We start from the raw sequence: 24,653 nt of genomic DNA, 5'->3' as shown, positions 1-24,653 counted from the left end.
CAATCACATTGTTACTTGTTTATGAGTATTATATAGTCCTAAACACAAGACGATTAATGACATTACTATTTGTTTATGAATTTCATGCAATTTCAAAACAAAAAGATCCCTCATATTTCATCCGTTTCTGAATTTCATACAAATCTAAAACATAAAACAATCAACCACATTGTTACTTGTTCAGAAATTGTAAACAGTTCTAAAACATAAGGCTTCACATTGTTGTTTTTTTTTTCTTTCAGAATTTAATGTAGATGTAAGACATAAGACGATCACTCATATTTCATTTGTTTATGGACGTCATACATTTGCAAAACCTAAGACGATCAATCACATTGTTACTTATTTATGAATATTATACAGCCCTAACAACATAAGGCGATCAATGACATTGGAATGTTTTTATGAATTGCATGCAGTTCTAAAACATAAAACGATCCATCACATTGTTATTTCTTGAGAAATTGTACACAGTTCTAAAACTTAAAGATTCACATTATTGTTTCATTTCTTTCAGAATTTCATCAAGATCTAAAACATAAGACGATCACTCATATTTCATTCGTTTATGAACTTCATACAGTTGCAAATCCTAAGAAGATCAATCACATTGTTAATTGTGTATGAATATTATACAGTCTTAAACATAAGGCGATTAATGACATTACTATTTGTTTATGAATTTCATGCAGTTTCAAAACATAAAAAGATCACTCACATTTCATCCGTTTCTGAATTTCATACAGTTCTAAAACATAAAACAATCAACCACATTGTTACTTGTTTAGAAATTGTACATTGTTCTAAAACATAAGGCTTCACATTGTTGGTTTTTTTCTTTCAGAATTTCATGTAGATCATCAGAAAGATTAAATCGGCATGAAATTTACTAAATACGAAAAATATTGTTCATATTTGGTTTTTTTTTCAAGCCTTTTCGATTCTAAGCATACAATTCTGGCCTGGCTTGGAATTGCAGTGGAGCCAGTGAATCATTTTTTCACAACTTGGGGATAAAATAAATATTTGAAAAATATTGATATCAAAACAATAGAAAAAAAGTAACTAAAATCAAATTATTCATGACATAAAATTGTTGGAAATTAAAAGTTTGATAAAAGTCTTTACTTTCCTGTTGCATAATATCTCATTCCGACGATAAATCACTAAAATAACCTAAAATAGTTTAAACTGTTATGCTTTCAGAAAAGAACTAACACTTTCTGATGGAAAATATTCAATTCTGGCAGGATTTTATAGCATAATTTACAAATTTCATAAATAATTTCCTATTTCTGTTCAAGAATATTTAATTCCAGAGAAAATTCTCTAACATAAACTTAAATTATATGTATTTTCAAGTTTACTAGAAGATCTAACTGTTTTTATTGAGAGATAATTCAATCCGGCCTGAATTTACTAACATAACCTTAAATTGTGTGCATTTGTAAGTTTTCTACAAAAGCTAAGTGCGTATGTTGTAAAATATCCATTTCCAGCAATTTTTAAGTTTTATAAAAGATGTACATTATTTCTGTGGAAAAATGTCCAATTCCGGGGAGAATTTCCTGAGATGACCTAAAATGTTCGAATTTTTCAATTTTCTAAAAGACCTAAATGTTTCTTTTGATAAATATCTATCATTCCTGCGAGATTTCGCTGATTCACTTTTGTTTTGGAATATTAATTTCTGACGAGAAACTGTTCACATAACCTAAAACCGTTTAAACTGTTAGGTTCTTGGAAAGACTTAATGGTTTCTGATGAAAAATATCTAAATTCACGAAAAATTCCGTGATATAACCTTAAATTGTTCTAATCTATAAATCTTCTAAAAGACTTAACTGCCTCTGTCGAAAAATATCCAATTCCACCGAAATTTCTTTAACATAACCTTAAATTATAGGAATTTCTAAGTTTCCTAAATGATTTAACTGTTTTAATTAAGAAATAACTCAATCCGGCTTGAATTTCCTAACATAATCTTAAATTTGTGAATTTGTTAGTTTTTTACAAGGCGCAATTGATTATGTTGTAAAATATGAAATTCACATAAGAAACCCCTGACATAACCTACGTTTGGGCCAAACTTCTAAGTATTCTTTAACTATTCTTTTAAGAAAAAAGTTAATTTCGGCCAGATTTCCCTAACATAACTTGAACATTCTTTGTCTAGATTTGTTTGGAAAAATATATTTCCCTCGAGAAAAAAACCTTTAGAAACTAAAACATTTGGAACTTTACATTTTTATTAAAATTTGAGATTATTTAATTCAAGAAAGACTTTATAATATGCGGACTTCAAACTCATTAACTTATACTTCTATGTTTGAATTTTTGGGGAAAATGAATTTTAGGAAAAATCAAATTTGGTTTAAATGAGACCTTACTGAAATTCACAAACATGTGACAATGTGAATGATCGGCTTGTGTTTAAGAACTATATAAAATTCATTAACACATAACAATGTCATTGATCGTCTTATGTTTTATAACTGTATGGAATTCAGAAACGAATGGACTGTAGGTGATCGTCTTATGTACCGTAATTAAACATCTATGTCATGAAATTCATAAACGAATAGAATATGAGAAATCGGACCCTATGTTTTAGAACTGCATGAAATTCAGAAACAAATGATAATGTCAATGATCACCTTATTTTTTAGAACTGCACGAAAATTCAGAAACATATGAGAATATGAGTGATCGTCTTATGTTTAATAACTTTATAAATTCACAAAAAAATATAATGTGATTGATCCTATTAGGTTTGATAATTGTATGAAAATCAGAAACAAATAAAGTGTGAATGATCGTCTCATGGTCCACAATTGAACATCTGATTCCAAGTACATATTTTCGGATATTGCAAAGAAGGGTGCACATTAGGGTGGTCCAAAAAACGCATTTATAGCTACAGGGTAGCCCTCACCCCCCTAAGTTTCCATTTCCGGAGAAAGAAAATCTGTAATTTTTTTCGAAATTCGAATATTAACACGTGCCATCGGGTATTTTAAAGCAAATTTACTTAACATAGGAAAATTTTACATTTTCAAAAATTTGAACTCATGTTCCAGGGTTTCATAGAAACGTGCCAAGTTTTTTAGGGATTTAAGAGCAGTGTCTATGAAATAAAACCATACTAATAACTTTCATTTCCAGCCTACCCCCATGTTCCACCCAGCGCTCCAAATATGACCTAATAATAAAAGAACTACATTTTTACGTATTATTGTTACTTTTTAGCAATTTTCGTCGTCCTTTTTATCAAAATAATTACTAACGGATAACTTAGATATTTACCCTGACTTTTTCAACAATTTTCAATTGTTTAAACAAATGAAATTATCTAAACAATTATTGTTCCCAAAAAAATTGAAAAAATTGTATTTTCTGACTGAAATGTAATTGTTTGTCATTGTTTATAAACATAAACTTTTCAAAAATTACATAATTTTGATCAATTTCTTTTAATGCTTGGTAAATTTCTATTTGTTCAAACAGTCTTTATTTTTTAAGCATTTTTCTATTGCTAAACAAATGAAATAAAATAGAACACATAAAATCATGTTTTTTACTGTATAGTGTATAGAAATAATACATTTGCCACTTTTTAATTATTTAAATAAATGTAATTTGTTTAAATAATTACTTTTTCAAAAATACTTAAAAACCCGTAATTAATTGTATGTCTTCTATATTATTTTATTTTTTTCTTTATCAAAAAATTACTGCTTAAGCAAATAGAAATTTGTTAAATATTAGGAGAAATGTATCGAAATTATGTAATTATTTAAGAAAAAGTAGCATAAGATACAAATTTGAAAAAAGTGGACATCTCTGGCTCAATTTTTAGATATTAAAAAAATTAACAATAATTAATTGTTTAAATAATTATCAAATGTTTTCAAAAAATTTACCACACCAAACAATGATAAAATGTTGCACTTCAATCAGAAAATACAGTTATTTTTTACTTTTGAAGGGAACAAATAAATGATTAAATAATTCACATTTGTTTAAACAATTGAACATTGTTTTCAAAGTCACGGTGACTATTAAAATATTTTAGTAGCAATTATTTGTTTGAAAAAAACGACGAAGATTGCTAGAAAGTAACAATAATAAGGAAAAATGTAGTTTTTTATTTTTGAGTTATATTTGGGGTGCTGTGTATGGGGGGGGGGGTGAAAATCAAAGTTATTAGTATGGTTTTATTTTGTAGATACTCCTCTTAATCGCTGAAAAACTTGGCACGTTTCGATGAAACCCTGGGACATGAGTTCAATTTTTTTAAAATTCATAATTTCCCCATGTTAATTAAATGGGATTTTGAAGTGCCCAGTAGCACGTGTCAATATTCGAATTTCGAAAAATAAAATCACAGAATTTCTTTCTTCGCAAATGGAAACTTTTAGGGGGTTGTCTTGCCTTCTAAAGTGAAAAAAATTTTGCAATGCATTTTTGGACCACCCTAGTGTACATTTTGGAAGATATTTCAGAAATGAATCATCCCAAATTAAATTCTTTCCAAATGATTTTGCTTAATGAAAAAAAAATTAATCGACCGAAAGTTTCTGTCATCCTACACGCTGCGTGGAGAAGTACAAAATGGTTATACAAATCCAGACCTAGAATTCCTTTCTGCGCAATAACTCCGCAGTATAATAGAAAAAATCGAAATTCTACTGCTTTCCACTTCGCTACATATTTTGTGGATCTAGATTTTCTTTGAAATTCGGATGGAATTTGTGTGTAAAAGACGTTCATTCGTCTAGAAAGTTCTTCTGTCTCTTTCTTGTACCTAATCTAACATTTACATCTCCTGTTAACCAATATTCCAATAACTTTTTCATGATGCCTAAACAACAAAGCTGCATGAAATCGAGCACGAAGAACAAAATCATATTTAGGTAGGGAATTATGCGCTCCAAAGGTGAAGGCCTGTGATGATGCTCAGTTTATCGACGATGTCTGAAAGATTCGTCTGTGCTTTCTGGAGCAACTTGTGATGGATAGACTGCCGGTCATGTATCAATAACACCGACAACTTCGCATCTTTCACAAGCGTAAGTTCCACCGTGCCCTGAAGTGCATTTCAAAAATGCTCTTGCAGGTGTGTCGCAAGTGAAACATTTCAAACGGATGTCGAACAATCTGTTGAAAATTGTAATATCATTTCTCTGAAGAACATTAACTTCATTTATAAAATCTTCCGGAAACGGATCTAGCCTCGGTTTTTCTTTGCCACAGTATATAGCAATTGGAAAAACTTGATATATATCAGGATTAAAATGCGCTTTTCCTAAAATAGTCCACATATCTAAGAAGCCCGACTTTTTCAATGACATTCCATCGATATTGATTGTAATATAAATCACATTTTGTTCGTGTAAATCAATATTTATACACTTTCGAAGAGCATCCGCGATTCCAAAATAAACGAATGCACCAACCTTACCATTCGCACCTGCCATTTCGATAATATTAAATTTAGCGCTTGTTGTTTTCGAAAAAGTTTGCCCACACTTTGGTTAAGTTGTTAATAATCTCTGGCGAAGAATTGACAAAAGTATATCTGATGCATCAAGTTTAATATTTTTTTGCTTAGTCCAGTCCTTCAACTGTGATATTTCTGGGGATTCAAGATGATCATCTACAACTTCTGGTTCTTCTTCATCTTCCTCTCCTTCTTCTTCTTCCTTCGATGAAACACGCTCACTCTTGAACACTAAATTTGCACGATTTTGTTAACCGATGGTGACGCTGCCAAACAGACGCTTGGATGTGTTTCGGTAATATCGACTTGCAGATTGATTTGATGCAGCGAGCCGAACGATCCTCAAATATTGGAGTAAAAGAGAAATCCGACAGTCTCTGCGTCGCTGCTTATCCGCACGACGCATGCGCATTAACTTCCTTTTCTTTTAAAATTTTAATTAGGGAAAGAATGAACACACTTCATATTCATATTTATAAATGATCCAAGTCAGTCGCGACTTTTTGAACACTTATGTTAGAGAATTCGAAACATTATATGGATTACGATTTTGTTCAATTAACATACATCAGATTTTACATTTTCCTGATATCGTAGAAACACTTGGACCATTATGGCTGTACACTTGTTTTGAGTATGAAGATTTAAATGGTCAATTTCTGAGACTTATTCATGGTACTAACCACATTGATAGCCAAATAGCCGTTTCTCAAAATCAATTTATCTCGATGACAAAGCTAATGGAAAATTTACCCAATGGCGAATTAAAACAATTCTGTCAAAAGAAAAAGCGCCAAGTAAAAATCAACGAACAAATTTCAGACCATTGTTACAGCGTTGGAGTTTACAAAAGTATTACAGAAATGCCAGAATTAGTTCAAAGGGCACTGCAAGCTTTTTCAATGTTTAAAAATTTCAAGGTTTGCCTGTTTTCAAGACTGTTAAAAAACTCAAAATTGTATGTAGCAGAGACTTACAAGCAGAATAGCTTACAAACGCATTCATCTGCAGTGCAATATCTTCATAACAATGAATTAAAATTGGGTATAGTTAACAGCTTTCTGAAAGTTCATAATTGTAATTGTGAATTGCAAAACTGTCAATGTGGAGACTCACATTTTGCAATTTTGCAAAGCGAACTCATCTGTCGTGATGTTTTTCAAACTCAAGGGGACAGCTTCCAGCATAATACTGAATTCTTCGTACAAAAGTGTGATGTTTTCGAAAATGCAATCGCTATGCCAATTGAAAATATTACGAACATTTATGTATTTATGAACGTAGATCATCAAGTGTGTATAGGGTTGCCGATCAACCAAAAAGAGCTTGAATAAAAACATCCGCTCATTCATATGTGTATCGTATTTTTATTTTCCTCCTACATTACAATTGTCTAAGATTTAAAAAAATGTCCTCAAATATTAAATTATTTTAAATAAATTTCAACTTGTTTTACTTTTTTATAGTTATGCATTGAGTTCAATATATTGAAGTTTTAGTATGGGTATGTCCATTTCAATATACTTTATATTGCGTATATGAAGGTTTTTCTATCCTTGTATGTTTAAAAAAATTCAAAAATGAATATATTGATTATTATTAAATTATTATTATTATTAACGAAACTATTATGTTTACTGGAGAGATCATAGAGGTTTAAATGAGGGCTTGATAAATATTTTTAAATCGCAAAGAGGGTCATAGAGGCTCAAACGAGGGATTCAAAAACTTTGAAAATCATAAGGAGGGCTAAACAGGTTGAAAAGAGGTCCAAAGAGGTTCTACGATAAACAAAAGAGGATATCGAGGGCCAAGGAAGTGCAAAAGAGGTTTTATTTACAGCTATAGAGGGTCAAAGGAGGGCCTATATTTCGACTCGGGCTCTTGCTCAGATTCTTCATCGAAGTCAGTCTCTTCCAGAGTTGCATCGTCAGCTTGTTTATCACACAAATTTGGTATTGAATTTTGTGCGAGATCCATGGACACATCCGATTGTGCACTCTCTTCTGAAAACATAATTAAAAAATTAGTTATAATTATGGACTACAAGTGACTGCTGTTGACAAAAATGATATAATTATGATCAAAATGGAATGCCTACTGACAGAAATGATTAATTTCTTCTGTATAATTTTATGAATAAATGATTAATTTCAAAAAATCGTTCAAAGAAAATAATGCAGATTTCTTTTACTAAATTTGACAAACTCAGAGGTGTATTAATTAACAGTGAATAAGTTTTCGTACTAATCATTTGTAAGACAGGTGTGCATGTGACTTGATATTGCTGTCTAACTTTATTGACTATTATGAAAACGTCCTTATTTTTTACAATTTAACATAAAAAAATTTAACTTTCATACTTCAACGACTGAGACCGTCGTGAGACTTTCGTTTCGTTTCAGTCTTTATGATATAAAAAAAAGTTTTTTTCTTATTTTGGTACAGTAGGGAACCTGAAATCTAAGTCTCTTGTCCATTTTGCTTTCTGTTCAGGAAGAAATGAAATTCTTTTTCTCAGAAAATATTATAAAATTGCATATCATTTCAGTTACGTTTGAAATTTAATGTGAAAAAAAAACAATTAAATTATAATTTAGTTTTTGAAAATTGAATGTAAATATAAGCTTATTTGGGATCCATGAATGTAACAAAATTCATTGATATTTGTTTCCAACAGGCTCGGATATTGAAACATAATAAGGAGACTTTTATTTTGTACTACAGATTAAAACAAATCTTTTTTTCATATTTTTCGTTTCAATAAAAATCCCTTTTCAACGCAAATGATTATTATTCGTTAAGCTTTCTTTAAAGCGCAGACAACACTTTACACGTTTTCAGGTTATCTTTTGTTTGATCCGAAAATAATGGACTCTAAACGTTCGAAAACTAAATTCAATCAGATAATAACTAAATCATTATAATATTAGTTGTTATTACAATTGTATACTATCAACTGCAAGCATAGTAACTCATGATTAAAAAAAAAAACAAGTTTTAAGCTTATCTTCATACCAGTCCTCGTCCGACGAATTCAGCTCTTTCAAGCCTTTTTGGAATGATCGATATGACCACTATTCTTCATTCACCTTAACAGATATATAACATTTTTCAGGTTGTCGACTTAAAAAAGCGCAATTCGGACATGTTTCTATGTCACACAACCCAAAATAAGGTGAAAAAGATTACCATAAAACGCAAGGGCCCAGCGTGGCGTTTCCACAGTGGGCCGCCTTCATGGGGCCTCTGTAGGGCCACTAATCAAAAGAGGCAAGGATGGAAAATTTTCAGACGGGATATCCTGAATTACAATATTGAAGTTTGAGTACATTTTTCACACTTATTTTAAGCTGTTTAAAAATATCTCAAAAACCGTCATAGAAATCGCTAAAGTAAGACGATATTCGCAAACTATGTTAAAAACTTTTTTATTGAAAATTTTTATTTCAGATATTTATAAACTAGACCTGATAACAACAAACGCAATTAAGATTTATGTTTAGCATTAAAAAGTACTTCAGTGATTTTTCGGGACTAGATGTAACCTTTTAATTAATAAAGAATAACATAACAAATCAAAATAAAATATTAATGATAATTCAACTGAGTCGTCACTGTAATTTATAACTAAATAAAATAAAAGTAATCCTCAGGTAAATGATGAAAGTGCAGCCACTATTTTCAGAATGAGATCCTTGATAAAATGCTACTAGCATTTAAATATAAATAATGAGCTCATGATGCTAATGAAAGTGCAGGCTCATTTGAATTTGGAAATGAGTTAGCATGGCTAATGCAGGTTGGTTTGGGTGGCTCGAAATCAATAGCACGTTTGATACTAATTACGAAGTGAAGAACCATGTAGTGTGAACCGTGGGATGTTTTTAGTGGGTCGTTTACCATAAGCATAAGTACAGATCGATGGTAACCATAGAGCATAATGAGAGAGACGGTTAATCGCGACGGTTCCGTCCTCTTCGTCAGCTGGGTCGTTCTTAACACCTGCTTTTCTGCCGTGAGTCGAGAAATATGAAGCGTCTGATCCGAACTGACTTTGACAACGATTGCCACAGTAATTACAGTGTTCGCACTGCAGAAATTATTTTAAACGCAAAATAATACCTGACTCTCCTGCAATTTTTTAATAAAACGGCCATTAGGTGTCTACTTTTTATAGGACCTATAAAACCCGAATTTAATGATCCTCTTATTTCAAAAGTATGATCCTTGCACTCTCTGGTCATATTTTCTTTCATTTCATTTTTATCCAGATTTGCGGTAGCAAATTACCGCCAAGTGCAATACAACCAAAAAACCACAAATCACGGATTATAGGTCCTCTTTAAGACCCCTGTAACAAATTGTAACAAAATATTTCTTCCCCCCCCCCCCCCTCTTCCTGTACGTAATTTTTTGTTTCTAGAAATTTTTTGCGGCATTTCAATCTTGTAATACTTTTAACATAGAATCTTTTATAAACAGAATAAAACAGTTTTTTAGATGCAAATTTAAAATTGTCAAATTTAATAATTTATTTGAAATTAAAAATAAATTGTGTATCGCGGGCGTCAGGAAGGCTATTTCGAAGAGTGAAGACTTGCCGTTGAATTTTATACCAAATAATATAATTTTTAAAACATACTGACGGATTTTCTACAAAAAGGTTCCAGCTTCTATCATAAAGTTGATTTTGTAACAAGTAATAAATGTTCGCATAACAAAAAATTTACATAAAAAACTCATTTTTATCAAATTAGTGCAATTCTTAACCAAAAATATATTAGTTGATATTTCAATCCAGAAAATACAAAACGAGATTAATTTTTAAATAAAAAGGTGAGTTTTTCACGAGAGTAGTATTTTCAACCTAGAAAGATCTTTCAGTCGAGAAACAAAATAAATTTCATCCAAAAAGTTGAATTTTCAATAAAAAAGACAAATTAGTTGAAGTTTCAACCAATCTTTTACAAGATAAAATGAATTTACAAAAAGATACATCAATTTTCAACCAATCAGTTTAATTTTGAAACTAAAACAGATAAATTATAATTAATAAATAATAAAGTTCTATCATCATTTAAAACAAAATAATTTTTAATAATAAAAAACAACAAAATTTCCACCAAACAGTTGAATTTTTTTATCAACTTAACCAAAAGAATGATTTTTTAATCTAAACAAAATAAATTCTCAAAAGGGCAATTACATCTTTGATTGAAAAGATGAATTTCCAACCAAGGAGAATAATTTGCTACTAAACAAGACAAATTTGTAACAAAACCCACTTTTTTCCACAAAATGTGTTGAATATTCAACTTTTCTGTTGATAATTTGTTTTAATTTTCATTGATGTATTTTGTTAAAAATTTGTCTCTTTTTTGAAAACTCAAATATATATTTTATTTGGGAAATTCGTTTAATTTTTTGTTGAAAATTTATCATTTTACTAGAATATTCATGTAATTTGTTTAAAAAATCGTCTTTTTTAGTCGAAAATAATTCCTTTATTTCTTGTATTGAAAATTCAACTATTTTGTAAGATTAACTATTCCAATTTTGGTTACAAATTATCTTTTTTATTTTTAAAATAAACCATTTTATTGAAAGTTTCTGTAATTTGTCGAAAATCTGTCTATTTTGTGAAACTATTTTTCTTAGAGGACTGAAAAATCCTGCTTGCTTGAAATTGGAGCTCTTGAGAATTCTTTATCTTTTTTTGTTGAAACAATAAAAAATAAAAATATTTTGTTGGTTAACATATCAACTATTACTTTTTTCAATAAGAAATTATGTTTTTTGATTGAGAATTCACAACTTCTTCTTTGAAAATTGAACTACTTTGTTAATTAATAAAAAACAACAAAAGAAAGATTAATTTTTAACGAAAAATATAATTTTTGATATTTTAACAAAATTAAATTAAAAGAATTTTCAAAAAAATAGTTAAATGTCCAATCAGGTGTTAAATCATCAACAAAATGAAAAAATGTTAACAAAACAGTTTAAATAAAATCAAACAATAAATAAATAATAAAAGAATACATTTTTAACAAGTAATGTTGATAGTTTAATTATAAAGATGAAACTTTTACCAACGGGTCTAAACCTTTAAACTAACAGGTAGAATTTTCAAACAAATGGTTGAATTTTCCATTAAAATAAAATCAATTTTTAAGAAAATAGTGCAACTTGCAAGACAACTAAAATACCTAAATTTTTATTTTAAAAAACTAATTTTTAATTAAAGAGATGAAGAAAGTCATCTTTTTTACAAGTAGTTGAATTTTCAATTTAAAAAGATTAGCTTACAACAAAATAGTTCAACTTTTAATGAAGAGATGAATTGTCAACTAAAATGGAGAATCTTTAAGTAAAGTACTTAAATTTTCAGTTATGGAACTTAATTTTCAACAAAGAAAAAACTTAATTTTCAACCAAAGGATTAATTTTCAACAAAATAGTTTAGCTTTCAAACAAAGACGATTTTTTTTATTAGGATAGTAAATCTTTAATTGTAAGAGTTAAATTTTCAGTTGACAAAATTAACTTTTAATGAATCAATTTCCAACAGTTTTCAACCAAAGATCAACCAACCAAAGAAATGAAGTGGTTTAACTTCTACCTAATCAGTTGAATTTTCATTAAAATATGGTCAATTTGCAAAAAATATTTTTTCTTTCAACTAAAAAAATGAATTTTGATTCAAAACGGTGAATCTTTTTACTAAAATAGTTCAATTTTCAGTAAAAACTCGTAATTTTTAATAAAGAAAAAAAGTATTTTCAACACAAAATACGAATTTTCAACGGATTATGTAATAGAAAATATTTTAACTAAAATATTTTAAATTTTTAATTGATAAAAGTTGAATTCAATCAAAGAAATATGAGTTTTTAACAAAATAGTTTATTAGCGAAATTCTTGACCAAATAATACTAATTTTTAACCAAACATTTTCCAAGTTTTGCCAGATCAATTTTTTATTTTTTCCACCAATCAGGAATATTGAAAGACCAGAATCATAATATTATAAAGTTTTAACGATTAGACTTTTATTTCAAACAGAATAAAACAATTAAAAATTTAAATTAAAAAAATTCCGGTTTAATTTTGCATCACAGCTATTTAAAGTGCTCCTCACAGAAATTCGTTGACTTTTGTAAGAGTTTTTTTTCAAATTTTTGTCTTGACCAATATTCCCAAGTACTGTGAAGTATTTTATTATATTCTTTAGTATTTTTAAATATTCACAAATATTCTCATGTATTTCAAATATTCATTTTATTCAAAAATATTCCAAATATTCCGCAGTATTCTTTATGATCTTGACAAAGTAAAATAATTAATTTAAACGTTAAATTTTTTTGGTAAACAATATAAATAGACCAGTATACAAACAAAATTCAATATTTTCAAAAGTCATTCTTACCAGGTTAACATCAATTAACATCAATTACCATCAGCTGATCATACAGCACGGTTGAAAGAAGATACAAAAGTGGAAGAAACAGCTATACAAATGAGTTTCTTTAAACGATTGGAAATAGATAAATTGTAAACTCTCTAGATCTGAGAGAATTGAGTAAATAAAGAATGTATTAAATACGTTACAAAAACAATAAAAAAGTCAGTATATACTAACCAATTTCAGTATTTTCTGAATTAATTCTTACCTGTTCAACATCAATTAGCATCAGCTAATCATACACAAATTGGAAGGAGATACAACAATTGAACAAACAAAACTATACAGATAGATTGTTTCAAAGGATTGAAAATAGAGAAATTGTCATCAGTCTATAAGAGAATGGAGTAAATGAAGTTTTTAGAAGAACTACAAAATCATCGGAGATTCCTGATACGTTTGTATCCTTCCACCAAGTTTGATAGACTACGTGCTTAGTTTGCATTTCAAATTTAATGAACCACTACACCAAGAACATTCAACATCTTCTGAATTAGTTTTTACCTGGTGAACATCAATTAACTTCAGCTAATCATAAAACACGACTAGAAGAAGTTACAACAATGGAAAAACTGTACAAATGGGTTCTTTCAAAAGATTAAAAATAGGAAAATAGTCAAGAGCCTAAGAAAAATAAATAAATTGTCTGCCTCTAATTTAGAATAACTGCAAAATCGTCGGAGATTTCTGGTACGTTGCAGAATGAATAGATGTACCAGTATAACAACAAATTTTAGCATCTTTTAAATTAATTCGTACCTGTTCATCATAAATCAACGCAGGCTATTAATACAAAACTTGGAAGAAGGTACAACAATTAAACAAACCAATTATACAGATAGGTTGTTTCGAAGAATAGGAAATAGAGACATTTTCATCAGTCTACAAGAGAATGGAATAAATTCAGTTTTTAAAATAACTAAAAAATCATCGAAGATTCCTGATACGTTGCAGAATCAATTGTATTCTTCCACCAAGTTTGATAAACTACGTGCTTAGTTTGCATTTCAAATTTAATGAACCACTACACCAAGAACATTCAACATCTTCTGAATTAGTTTTTACCTGGTGAACATCAATTAACTTCAGCTGATCATAAAACACGACTAGAAGAAGTTACAACAATGGAAAAACTGTACAAATGGGTTCTTTCAAGCGATTGAAAATAGGAAAATAGTCAAGAGCCTAAGAAAAATAAATAAATTGTCTACCTCTAATTTAGAATAACTGCAAAATCGTCGGAGATTTCTGGTATGTTGCAGAATGAATAGATGTACTAATAGATAATAACAAATAACAAATAGATAACAACAAATTTTAGCATCTTTTAAATTAAGTCTTACCTGTCCAACGTAAATCAACATCAGCTATTAATACAAAACTTGAAAGAAGGTACAACAATTGAACCAACCAATTATACGGATAGGTGGTTTCAAAGAATAGGAAATAAAGACATTTTCATCAGTCTAAAATCTACAAGAGAATGGAGTAAATTTATTTTTTTAATAACTAAAAAATCATCGAAGATTCCTGCTACGTTACAGAAACAATAGTATCCTTCCAACACGTATGATAAACAAGGTGCTAAATTTGCATTTGAAATTTAATAAACCACTACACCAAATACAATCAACATCTTCTGAATTAGTTCTTACCCGGTAAACATCATTGAGCATCAGCTAATCATAAAACACGACTGGACGAAGATACGTACAACAATGAAACAAGTGTACAGATGGATTCTTTCAAAATATTTAGAATAGGAAAATTGTCAAGAGTCTAAGAGAAATAAATCAATTCAGTATCTACTTTAGAAGAACTGCAAAATCGTCAGAGATTTCTGCTACGTTGCAGAAAGAATAGGTGTACCAATATACCAACAAAATTCAACAATTTTCAAATTTATTCTTACCTGTTTAACATAAATCAACATCAGCTAATCATACAAAACTTGGAGGAAGATACAACAATTGAACAAACCAACTATACAGGTGAGTTGTTTAAAAGGATTGAAAATAGAGAAATTGTAATCAGTCTATAAGAGAATGAAGTAAATTGAGTTTTTATAAGAACTAAAAAATCATCGGAGATTCCTGCTATGTTGCAGAAAAAATAGATGAACCACTATACCGACAAATGGTAACGTCTTTTAAATTAATTCTTACCCGTTGAACATCAATTAACATCAGCTAATCATACAAAACTTGGAAGAATGTACAACAATGGAACAAATCAACTATACACATAAGTTGTCTCAAACGATGGGAAATAGATACATTGTCAAGAGCCGATATGAGAATGGAGTGAATTAGGTAAGTCTTTAGAAGAACTGCAAAATCAAAAAGCCATGGAATCATTTTTGAGTGGTAGCAAATACTCACCCGGATTTTTGATATAATTCCGAATTTAAAGAAGAAAAATAAAACAATAGACCATTTGATAAACTAAGTGCCAAGTTTTTATTTTAAATTTGATTGGACCAGTATACCAACACAATTTAACATCTTCTAAATTCCGAAGCATTCTTTAAGATTGTTCACACAGTACACGTAAAATGAAAGTGGTCCTCAGAAATTTTCGAGTTACGGTTTTAGAAAATAAAAAAAGGTTTTCATTAGGTACCCTACTTGCCATTGTACGACTGACAAGTTTGCATTATTATCCAAGTCAGCTATTCAGATCCCTTATTTTCTCAAGTTCCCAGCAGATCTCTGAAAACAACCCTTTCAACCGACTTCTTCCTCTGTTTACCCCAAGTCTATGAACCTTGAAGGCTTTTCCCGCAAAAGTAGAAACGAACCAGAAAAGAACTTTTATTGCCGACAGAAGGGATCTCCCAGGGAGCGTAAAAAAATCATGACTTGAAATAAATGCAGCATGACTTCTTGAGCCTACTATCCTACGACCTACTGAGCAGGTATATAAGTGGTCAGAACGAGTAGGGTGGGGGTGGATTAGGTCACAGAGACTGTAAATAAAGCGAGCAACAGAGATAAAAAGGAGAATTTATGGTGAAAATATTTGTGCCTTCACATTCCCAACCTGGTCATGGTCCTGGTCCCGGGAGTGTCCCAGTCTCCTCGAGCGGGGGTGGGCTTTGACAGTTTTGTTGAAAGTTTAGGCCATAAATCCTATTCGCATTGTCAGACTTTCAAGAGGAAACCCGCAATGCTTTTGTGACACGCCCTACGGGCTGCTGTAAATAATAAGGCCCCCCTCTTGTGCCCGAACATCAGGATGCGTTACCTCTCTCATAGGAGAGGTAACCTACAGGAGAGGTAACGCATCGTGATGTTCTCAATAATTATGTAAATAATTTTGGATGGTTGGGGGGTCAACGATTTTTCTATGCTTTAATGTTTATTTAAATTATTATTTTTCAGGCTATAAATTATCAAAATTCTAATTTATTTATCGCAGGTTTTTCAGTCTTCCTCCCCCTTTTTTATGGTTTTCCGCTTAAATGTGAAATGATTTAATAAAACCGAATAAGAAAATTAAAGTCATCCTTTTGAGTTGAAAAGTAAACTATTTTTTGTTTGTTGAGAACTTTTTTTTGAGAATTCAACTGTTTTATGAAAAATTTGTCTTTTTGGTTTTAAAATTTATCACTTTTTATAGAAATGTAATCGTTTGGAGTTGGAAATACAACTTTCTAGTTAAAAAGTCAATTTTTTGGTTGAGAGTATATCTATTTAGTTGAAAATTAGATTTTATGTTATAAATTAATTTTTTAATTGAAAATTTTAATTTTTAATTTTTGTTTTTTTTTTAGTAAAAAAGAGTCAATTTGGTTAAAAATGGGACTATTTATTTGGAAATTTATGTATTTTGATCAAAATTCGTGTTTTTTGTGTAGAAAATACATTTTTGTTTGTTATAACGGCAAAAATTCTGTTGAAAAATAATATACTGAAGTACTTAAGTATTTAAGGATTTTGTCGAAAATTAATTTTTTGTTTGCTTAATTCAACTATTGTTGATTTTAAACTGAAATCCTTTTTTAATTAAAATATCGACTAATACATTTTTTTGTTGGAAAATTCATTTTTTTAAATAAAAATAAAATCTTTTATTTAGTGTTGAATGTTTTTATTAAAAATTTACATTTTAGGGTGAAGATTAATAATTCTAGTTGAAGATTTATCTCTTTGAATTGGAAATTAAAATACTTCGACGACATAATTTTTCAATAAATTTTTGAAACTGATTATTCATATTTTTAGAATGAGAATTATTTTGGTAGAAAATGTATGTATTTAGTTAAAAAGTCGTTTTTTATAGCAAATAAAATTTTGTTTTGTGAAAACACAACGAATTATGTTGAAAATAATGAGCTTTAGCAATTTAGTATTCAAGGATTTTGTTGAAAATTCATATTTTTTGTATTGAAAATCAAATTTTGAATTAAAAATTTGATTACTTTCTTAAAAATTCATTTTTTAGGTTGAAGGTTTATAAATGAAGTTTAGCATTTCTTCCTCAGGCTTGGAAATTAAATTACTTTGTAGAAAAAAGTTTTTTAAATTAATTTTTTACACTGATAATTTAAATGTTTGGTTGAAAGCTCAACTTTTGGGTTAGAAAGTTAACTTTTTTATTAATAATATATATATTTGAATTGAAAATTAATATTTTTATATGAAAATTGCTTAGTAGAAAATTGACCTGTTTTGTAAAATAAATAATTTTAAAAAATTAATTTTTTTAATTGAAATTTAATAATTTCATTTTGGATTTATGTTTGATCTTCCTCAGTTTAAAAATTCAACCAGTTGGTTGAAAATTGATCTTATTTATTGAAAAATGGTATTTGGATAAAAAATTAATCTTCTTGGTTTGATTAAAAATGTATCTGTTTTGTTAATAATTTGTGTTTTCAGTAGAAAATTAATCTTCTGGGTTAAAAATGCATTTTAAAAAATTAAATTACTTTCTTGAAAGTTAGTTTTTTTTTTAAATTCAATTCAATGATTAAAAATGTAACATTTGTATGATATTTTTTTCTTTATTGACTGAAAATTTTTTTTTCGTAGAAAATTCAACTAGTTATGTAAAATTTGTTTATTTTGGTAGAAAATTCATCTTATTGGTTAAAATTTCATCTTTTTCTTGAAAATTTCATTTAAATTTCATTCAAAATACTCAATTTCGAGATAATTAAAAGTTAATTAAATTTTTTATTTCTTTACTTTTTTTGTTTAAAAATGCACCAGCTTGGTTCAAAATGGACTTTCTTCTATTGGAAATTTAATTATTTTGATAGTTTCTCATTAACAAATTATCTTAGTTAATCAGAATGAAGAAGGATTTTCATCCCTATATAACGATTTAATTAAATTTGGAAGATTTTTGCTATTGGTAAATAGCAAATTTTTTGTGGGTAATGGTTCATTATTTAAGTGGAAACTCCGTTTTTTTAAAGTTAAGTATTTGAAATAAAATTATTATTGTTAATTAATTTTTTAAATGATAACTCAACTATTAAATGTTTGATTGAAAATTTACTTTCTTTATTTAAAAATTTAACTATATAGTTCAAAATGTCTGTCTTTTGTTGAAACTTTATCTATTCTCATAGAATATTAATCTTCCTGGTGACTAATTCACCTTTCTAGTCAAAAATTTATTGCTTTGTTTGTAAATTCAACTATTAGGTTGAATATTCCTTTCAAAATTCATGTATTTTGTTGAAAAATTATTATTTATTGTAATCTTTTTGGTTTAAAATTGATCTGTTTGTTAGAAAATTTAACTAATTTTCACAAATTCATGTATTATGTTAAAAATTTGTCTTTTTTACAGAAATCTAATCTTTTGGGTTGGAAAATCAACTACTTGGTTAAAAATTAATTTTTTTGTTCTTAAAAAATTCTTCGTTATAGTTGGAAATGAACTTACAAATTAAACTATTTCTTTTAAATTCCGTTGTTTTTTGTTTTATAATTGAATTTTAATGAAATACCGTGCAGCTCTTGTATTGTTAGAACTTTTTTTTAAATTCAATTACTCAGGAAGGAAATGCATGTTTTTTAGTTTTAAATTCACCCTTTTTTATTGAAATTTTAAATATTTTTTGCTGGAAATATCTATAAATACACTTTTCACTGAGTATTTTTTTTTTATCGAAGATACATCACCACATTTTGGTGAAAAGTTTCGATATTTTGTTAACAAAATTACATTTTTGGTGGATAATTGATTTTTTTGGCTGCAAATTCATATTCTGTCGATTTTTTTTATAGTCATTTAATCTTCCTGGTTGGAAATTCATTCGTTTAATTGAAAACTTAACTATTTTGTTAAAAATGCATGTATTTCGTTTAAAATTGGTCTTTTTTTAAATAGAAATTTCATCTTTTAAATTCATCGTCATAGTTAAAAATGAATTTCGTTGGTTACTTTAACTATGTATTTCTTTGAAAATTCGTTGTTTTGTGTTTCAAAGGAATTTTTTTGACTGATTGTGCAGCTATTGCATTTTTTGAAGAAAAGTGCCCTTTTGTTTAAGATTCACTTATTTTGTTGAAATAATCTTTTTTGTTTGTTGAAAATTCAATTAATTTAATAGATAATGCATATTTTTGGGTTCTAAATTCAATCATTTTTGATTACCATTTTTAATATTTTTGACGGAAATATCCACAAATGCTCTTTTCGTTAAGTATTCATTTTTTTTCATCTAATATTTATCATTTTGGTTGAAAATTTCACTATTTTGTTTTAAAAAATATCTTTTTTGGTAAAAAATTAATCTTTTTGGCTGAAAATTCATATTCTGTCGAAAATTCTTAGTTGAAAATTGATCTGTTTTTCGGAAATTCAAATATTTTGTTAAAAGTTCAGGCATTTTGTTGAAATTTTTTTGTTACCGAAACTTTATCTTTTGGGTTGGGAAATGAACTACATGGTTAAACATTTTTTTATTGCATCGCTATATACTTAAAAATGAATTTCTTTGGTTAGAAATTAAATTATTTCTAAGAAATATCTAAATTTTTAAAATTCACACATTTTGTTAAAAACTCTTCTGTTTAGGGTTGAAAATGCAATAAATTTTGTAGAAAATGCATCATTTTAGGGTTGTATATTGACCCATGTTTATTTAAATTTTAAATATTTTTGGATAGAAATATCAACAAATACACTTTTCGTTAAGTAATTTTTTTATATAACAAAGTATCATTAATTTTGTGAAAAACGTCACTATTTTGTTTCAAAATCAATTTTTGTGAGTTCAAAATTCTCTATTTAAACTGAAAATGGCATAAAATGTTGTGTAGATATTGTTCCTAAAAGTTTCACATGTGTTTGTGCTTCGAGATGTTGGAATTCAAGAGTTTGTGAATAAGTGTGTGAAACACAGAGAGAAATGGGGTAAAATGGGAAATGAGAAAAAAGGAAAAATGGGAAATGAGAAAGAAGAAGGAAAAAAGTGAGACTCCCATAGAACTTAGATTCTTAGAAGACCAACCTGTTGAGTTTAAATCCCATAAGCAGCCATAAATCTGCCCATCACCATAATCGCATTATTTTTCTCGTATACACGTTGTGTCACTTATATTAAATAAAAGTCGACGCAAGGAGACTATCTCGCTTTCCTTCTTTCCTTTGAAATCCGACGGTCAGGTAAAATTTATTAGAGGGCCATTATTTCATAATCAGGGATAACGACGAGGGCGTCTTACCAGGGAAAATATTGTAGTCTGAGGAACCCAGAGGCGGGTATCGATTTCCCACCCATTGTCACTAATTATTATATTGTCACTGGTCTTATGATTTACTATTTTAGCAGATAAATATTATATTTAGCAGATAAATTGGAAAAAAAAATTACTTGTATTATTAACACCTAGCTAAAATTGGCGTTATTTTCTTGAATTAAGAGTTCTTATTCTGATCCCTCTAATAGCTTAATTGGAAAAGCACCTGACTGGAAATCAGAAGTTTTGTGGTTCGATTCCCAATGGAGTGAAGATGGATTAGGATCTTTTTTTTAAGAAATAATTTTAATTGATTATTTTAATCCCTACGAGACTCTCAAAAATAAAAACAGAAGTCACTCTACTATCTCTCCGAAAAATTTAGATCAGTGGGTGCTTCCACTGTACTGCCCAATGGGTCAAAATAACCCAAGTGTGCCACTTTTTAATCGATAGCTCTATTTTCAATCAATTCATACAGTTTTGAATTCGTTTTTATATCAAAATAACTCCCCTAAAATATTTTTACAAACAAAAAATTTTTTTTCAATGTTATTAACAATCAAAGTTCTTGATAATTTTTTTTTTCAAGAATGGATTACTCGCGAACGGTTCATCGAAATTTAATAATTTAACTATGAAAATTTTTGTTACGAAGTATACTTTACACTAAAAAATCGTTCGGTAGTTAAAACATTTTTTATTGTTTCAATAATTGTTTGTTTTACACAATTTAAAATCAATTAAACTTTTCCACCTGTGAAAAAATTCTTCCACGTGCCAATAGATTCTATAAATTTTTTTTAAAAGATGTATTTTCAACCAAAAGAAAATTAATTTTCTACTAAAAAAGATGAATTTTCAAAAAAATAGATCCATAATCAACTAAAAAAATCTATTTTTCAACCAAAATTTAAATGGTTAAATTTTTAGTTAAAAAGATTAATTTTAAAAAATAATAATATTATAAAAATAGTTCACTTTTTCACAAAATAGATGATTTTTTAATTAAAAGAAACATGATAACAGTTAGGTAATAAATTATTTTGAATAAAATTATTGTGGGAATCACATTAAGTACAATATGAAAGGAATTTTAAATTGAAATGATAAATGTTCCTAAAAAAATGCATCTTTAATCAAGCAGTTCAACTTTCTACCAGGTATAGTTTTTTTTTTATCAAAAAGATGAATTTTCAAGTCAGAAGATTAATTTTTTAGTAAAAAAAAAAACAGGTGGTTTAATTTTCAATTAAGCATAGGTAAATTTTCAACCAAAGAAATTAAACTTTAACCAAAAATATTGTTTTTTAAGGGAGTGGTTAAGTATTCAATCATGTAGTTGAAATCTTAATCAAAACGTATTAATTTCCAACAACAAAAAAGTAATCAAATCATCATTCGAAAGATTTGTTTTTAATAAAAAAAAGCATTTTTAACCAAAAAATTAATTTTTCCTACAAAAAGATGAATTTTTAACTGAAGTAATAAAGCTACATCACAAAAACTGAATTTTAAATAAAATAGTTTCATTTTCAACAAAGTATAGTGATAATAATTGAGATTTTTAATTAATATAAATACCAACAATTAAATTTTTTTATTGAAAATTTATCCTTGTTGGTTCAACATTAAATTGCGCGCTCACAAAAAACTCTATAACTTTTGAACTACTGCAATATACAATTTTTTTTTTACCAAAATTTTCGAAAGAGATTTTAGAGTCTATTGTCACTTGGAAGAATTCTTTCACAGACGGAGAAGTTTAATTAATTTTCAATTGTTTAAAAAACGATTATTTAAACAATAAAATATGTTTTTAAGTATTGAACAACTTTTTAGCGTACAGTATACTTCGTAAAAAAATTTTCATAACTCAATTATTGAATTTCGATGAACCGTTTGCGAGTAATCCATTTTTGAAAAAAAATTATCAAGAACTTTGATTGTTAATAACTTTAAGAAAAAATAAAATTTTGCCAAAATATTTTAGGGGAGTTATTTTGATATAAAAACGAATCAAAAACTATATAAATTAATTAAAAATAGAACTATTGATTTCAAAAATGTCACACTTGAGATATTTTGACCCCAATGCAAGAAATGTGTCATGAAATTTGAAAACGGCCGTGCCATTAAATGAATTTAATAAACGAATGCATTATTCGGGCACTTTTAGGCAAAAAAAAAATCGTTTTTTTTTCAATGCCAGTCTTTTCAGTTGGGAATTTCATAAAAATTTCTGCAACACTCATAATAAGTTTATAAATTTGATGATTTCTTTAAACAAATTTAATGAACAAATGCATTAAGTCGGCATTTTTCTACAGAAACACTCGTTTTTTTCTTTCTTTACTTTTTTAATTAGGAAGTTCATGATAACTTTAGCAAAATTCATAATTTTTTTATTAATTTTATGATTTCTTTAAAAAAATTTAATAAACAAATGCATTATTGGGGCATCTGTCGACGGAAAAATTATTATTTTTTTCGATGTCAGACTTTCAATTGGGATCTTTATAATAAATTCAGCAACATTTATGATGAGTTGATAAATTTTATGATTATTTAAAACAAATTTAACAAACAAATGCATTATTCGGGCATCCGTAGACGAAAAAATTCGTTTTTTTTCGATTTCAGTCTTCAGTTTAAAGAAATCATCAAATTTATCAACTAATTTTGAATGTTGCTGCAATTATCAAGAAGTTCCCAATTAAAAATACAAATATCGATAAAAAATATATTTTCCAACAACAGATGCCCAAATAATGTATTTGTTCATTAAATTTGCTTTTTAAAATATATAAAATTTATCAACTGATAATTAATTTTGCTGAACTCAGCACGAAGTACCCAAATAAAAAGACTGATATCGAAAAAAAAATTGTTATCAACAGATGCCCCAATAATGCATTTTTTAATTAAATTTGACTTGAAAAAATCATAAAATTGCTAAAGTTATCATGAAATTCCTCATTGAAAAAGTTAACATGGAAAAAAACTAAATTTTCTTTGGACAAATGCCTGATTAATGCATGTGTTTATTAAATTTGTTTAAAGAAATCATAAAATATTATAAACTTATCCTGAATGTTGCTGAAATTGCCAAGAAGTTCCCAACTGAAAGGACTGGCATATAAAAAACCCAAAATTTTCTGCCGACAAATATCTGAGAAATACATTTGTTTATTAAATTTGTAAAAAAAATCATACGATTAATAAAAAATTATGAATGCTGCTAAAATGATCATAAAGTTCCTAATTAAAAAACTTAACATCGAAAGAAAAACGAATTTTTCTGTCGAAAAAGGCCTGATTACTGCATTTTTTCATTAAATTTGTTTATAATATAAACAATTATAATCTTAAGAAAACATTTTTTAAATATAATATTGTTTCTATTCAAATTTCTTGCAATATAAATTGAAAAACGTAGAACTATGGAAAATCGTACAAAACATTTTTTAAACAAATAATTTGTTTAATAATTTTTTTTTAGTTTTTAATATCAGAATATCTTTAACTTATTTTACTCTATGATACTTAGGCGATTTAACAATTTTTCTGTTATTGACGAGCACCGGAAACATCAAATAGAAAAAATGGCCATTTTTTCGTCATATTTTTTTATTTATAAAAAAATTGAAAACCTAATTCCAAAATCAGGCTCGACAACTCTCTTAGAAATCTTAACACATATAAATTACAAAATAAATATGAAAAACCATTTAAATAATGGCATAATTGAGATAATTCAAACAACAAAATTGCATGGATTTTCAGAACTTATACAGAATAAATGACGAATACACAAATGAATGAAAAAAATTGCCGGAAATACATATAATTACCGAATTATAAAATATATCAAATTTCAAATAACAAAAAGATGTTTAATTGACAAAAAAATAAAATACTGAATTTAAAAATATCCGAAACTGAAATTCACCGACTTCGAGAACGACATAAATAAGAC

At 27.8% G+C, this 24,653-nt stretch overlaps 1 protein-coding gene across 1 annotated transcript; it reads right to left on the bottom strand.

Moving 5' to 3' along the window:
- Positions 1-5,030: 5,030 nt before the first annotated feature.
- On the bottom strand, positions 5,031-5,480 carry LOC117180671. Its single transcript, XM_033373161.1, has one exon. It carries the CDS (start codon positions 5,478-5,480, stop codon positions 5,031-5,033), a length of 450 nt encoding a protein of 149 aa, XP_033229052.1.
- Positions 5,481-24,653: the final 19,173 nt, after the last annotated feature.

The sequence above is a fragment of the Belonocnema kinseyi genome, chromosome 9 (genome assembly GCF_010883055.1).
Source record: "Belonocnema kinseyi isolate 2016_QV_RU_SX_M_011 chromosome 9, B_treatae_v1, whole genome shotgun sequence".
Lineage (NCBI taxonomy): Eukaryota > Metazoa > Arthropoda > Insecta > Hymenoptera > Cynipidae > Belonocnema > Belonocnema kinseyi.
The sequence above is the reverse complement of the archived record's forward strand: the minus strand, read 5'-3'. Positions and strand labels throughout refer to the sequence as shown.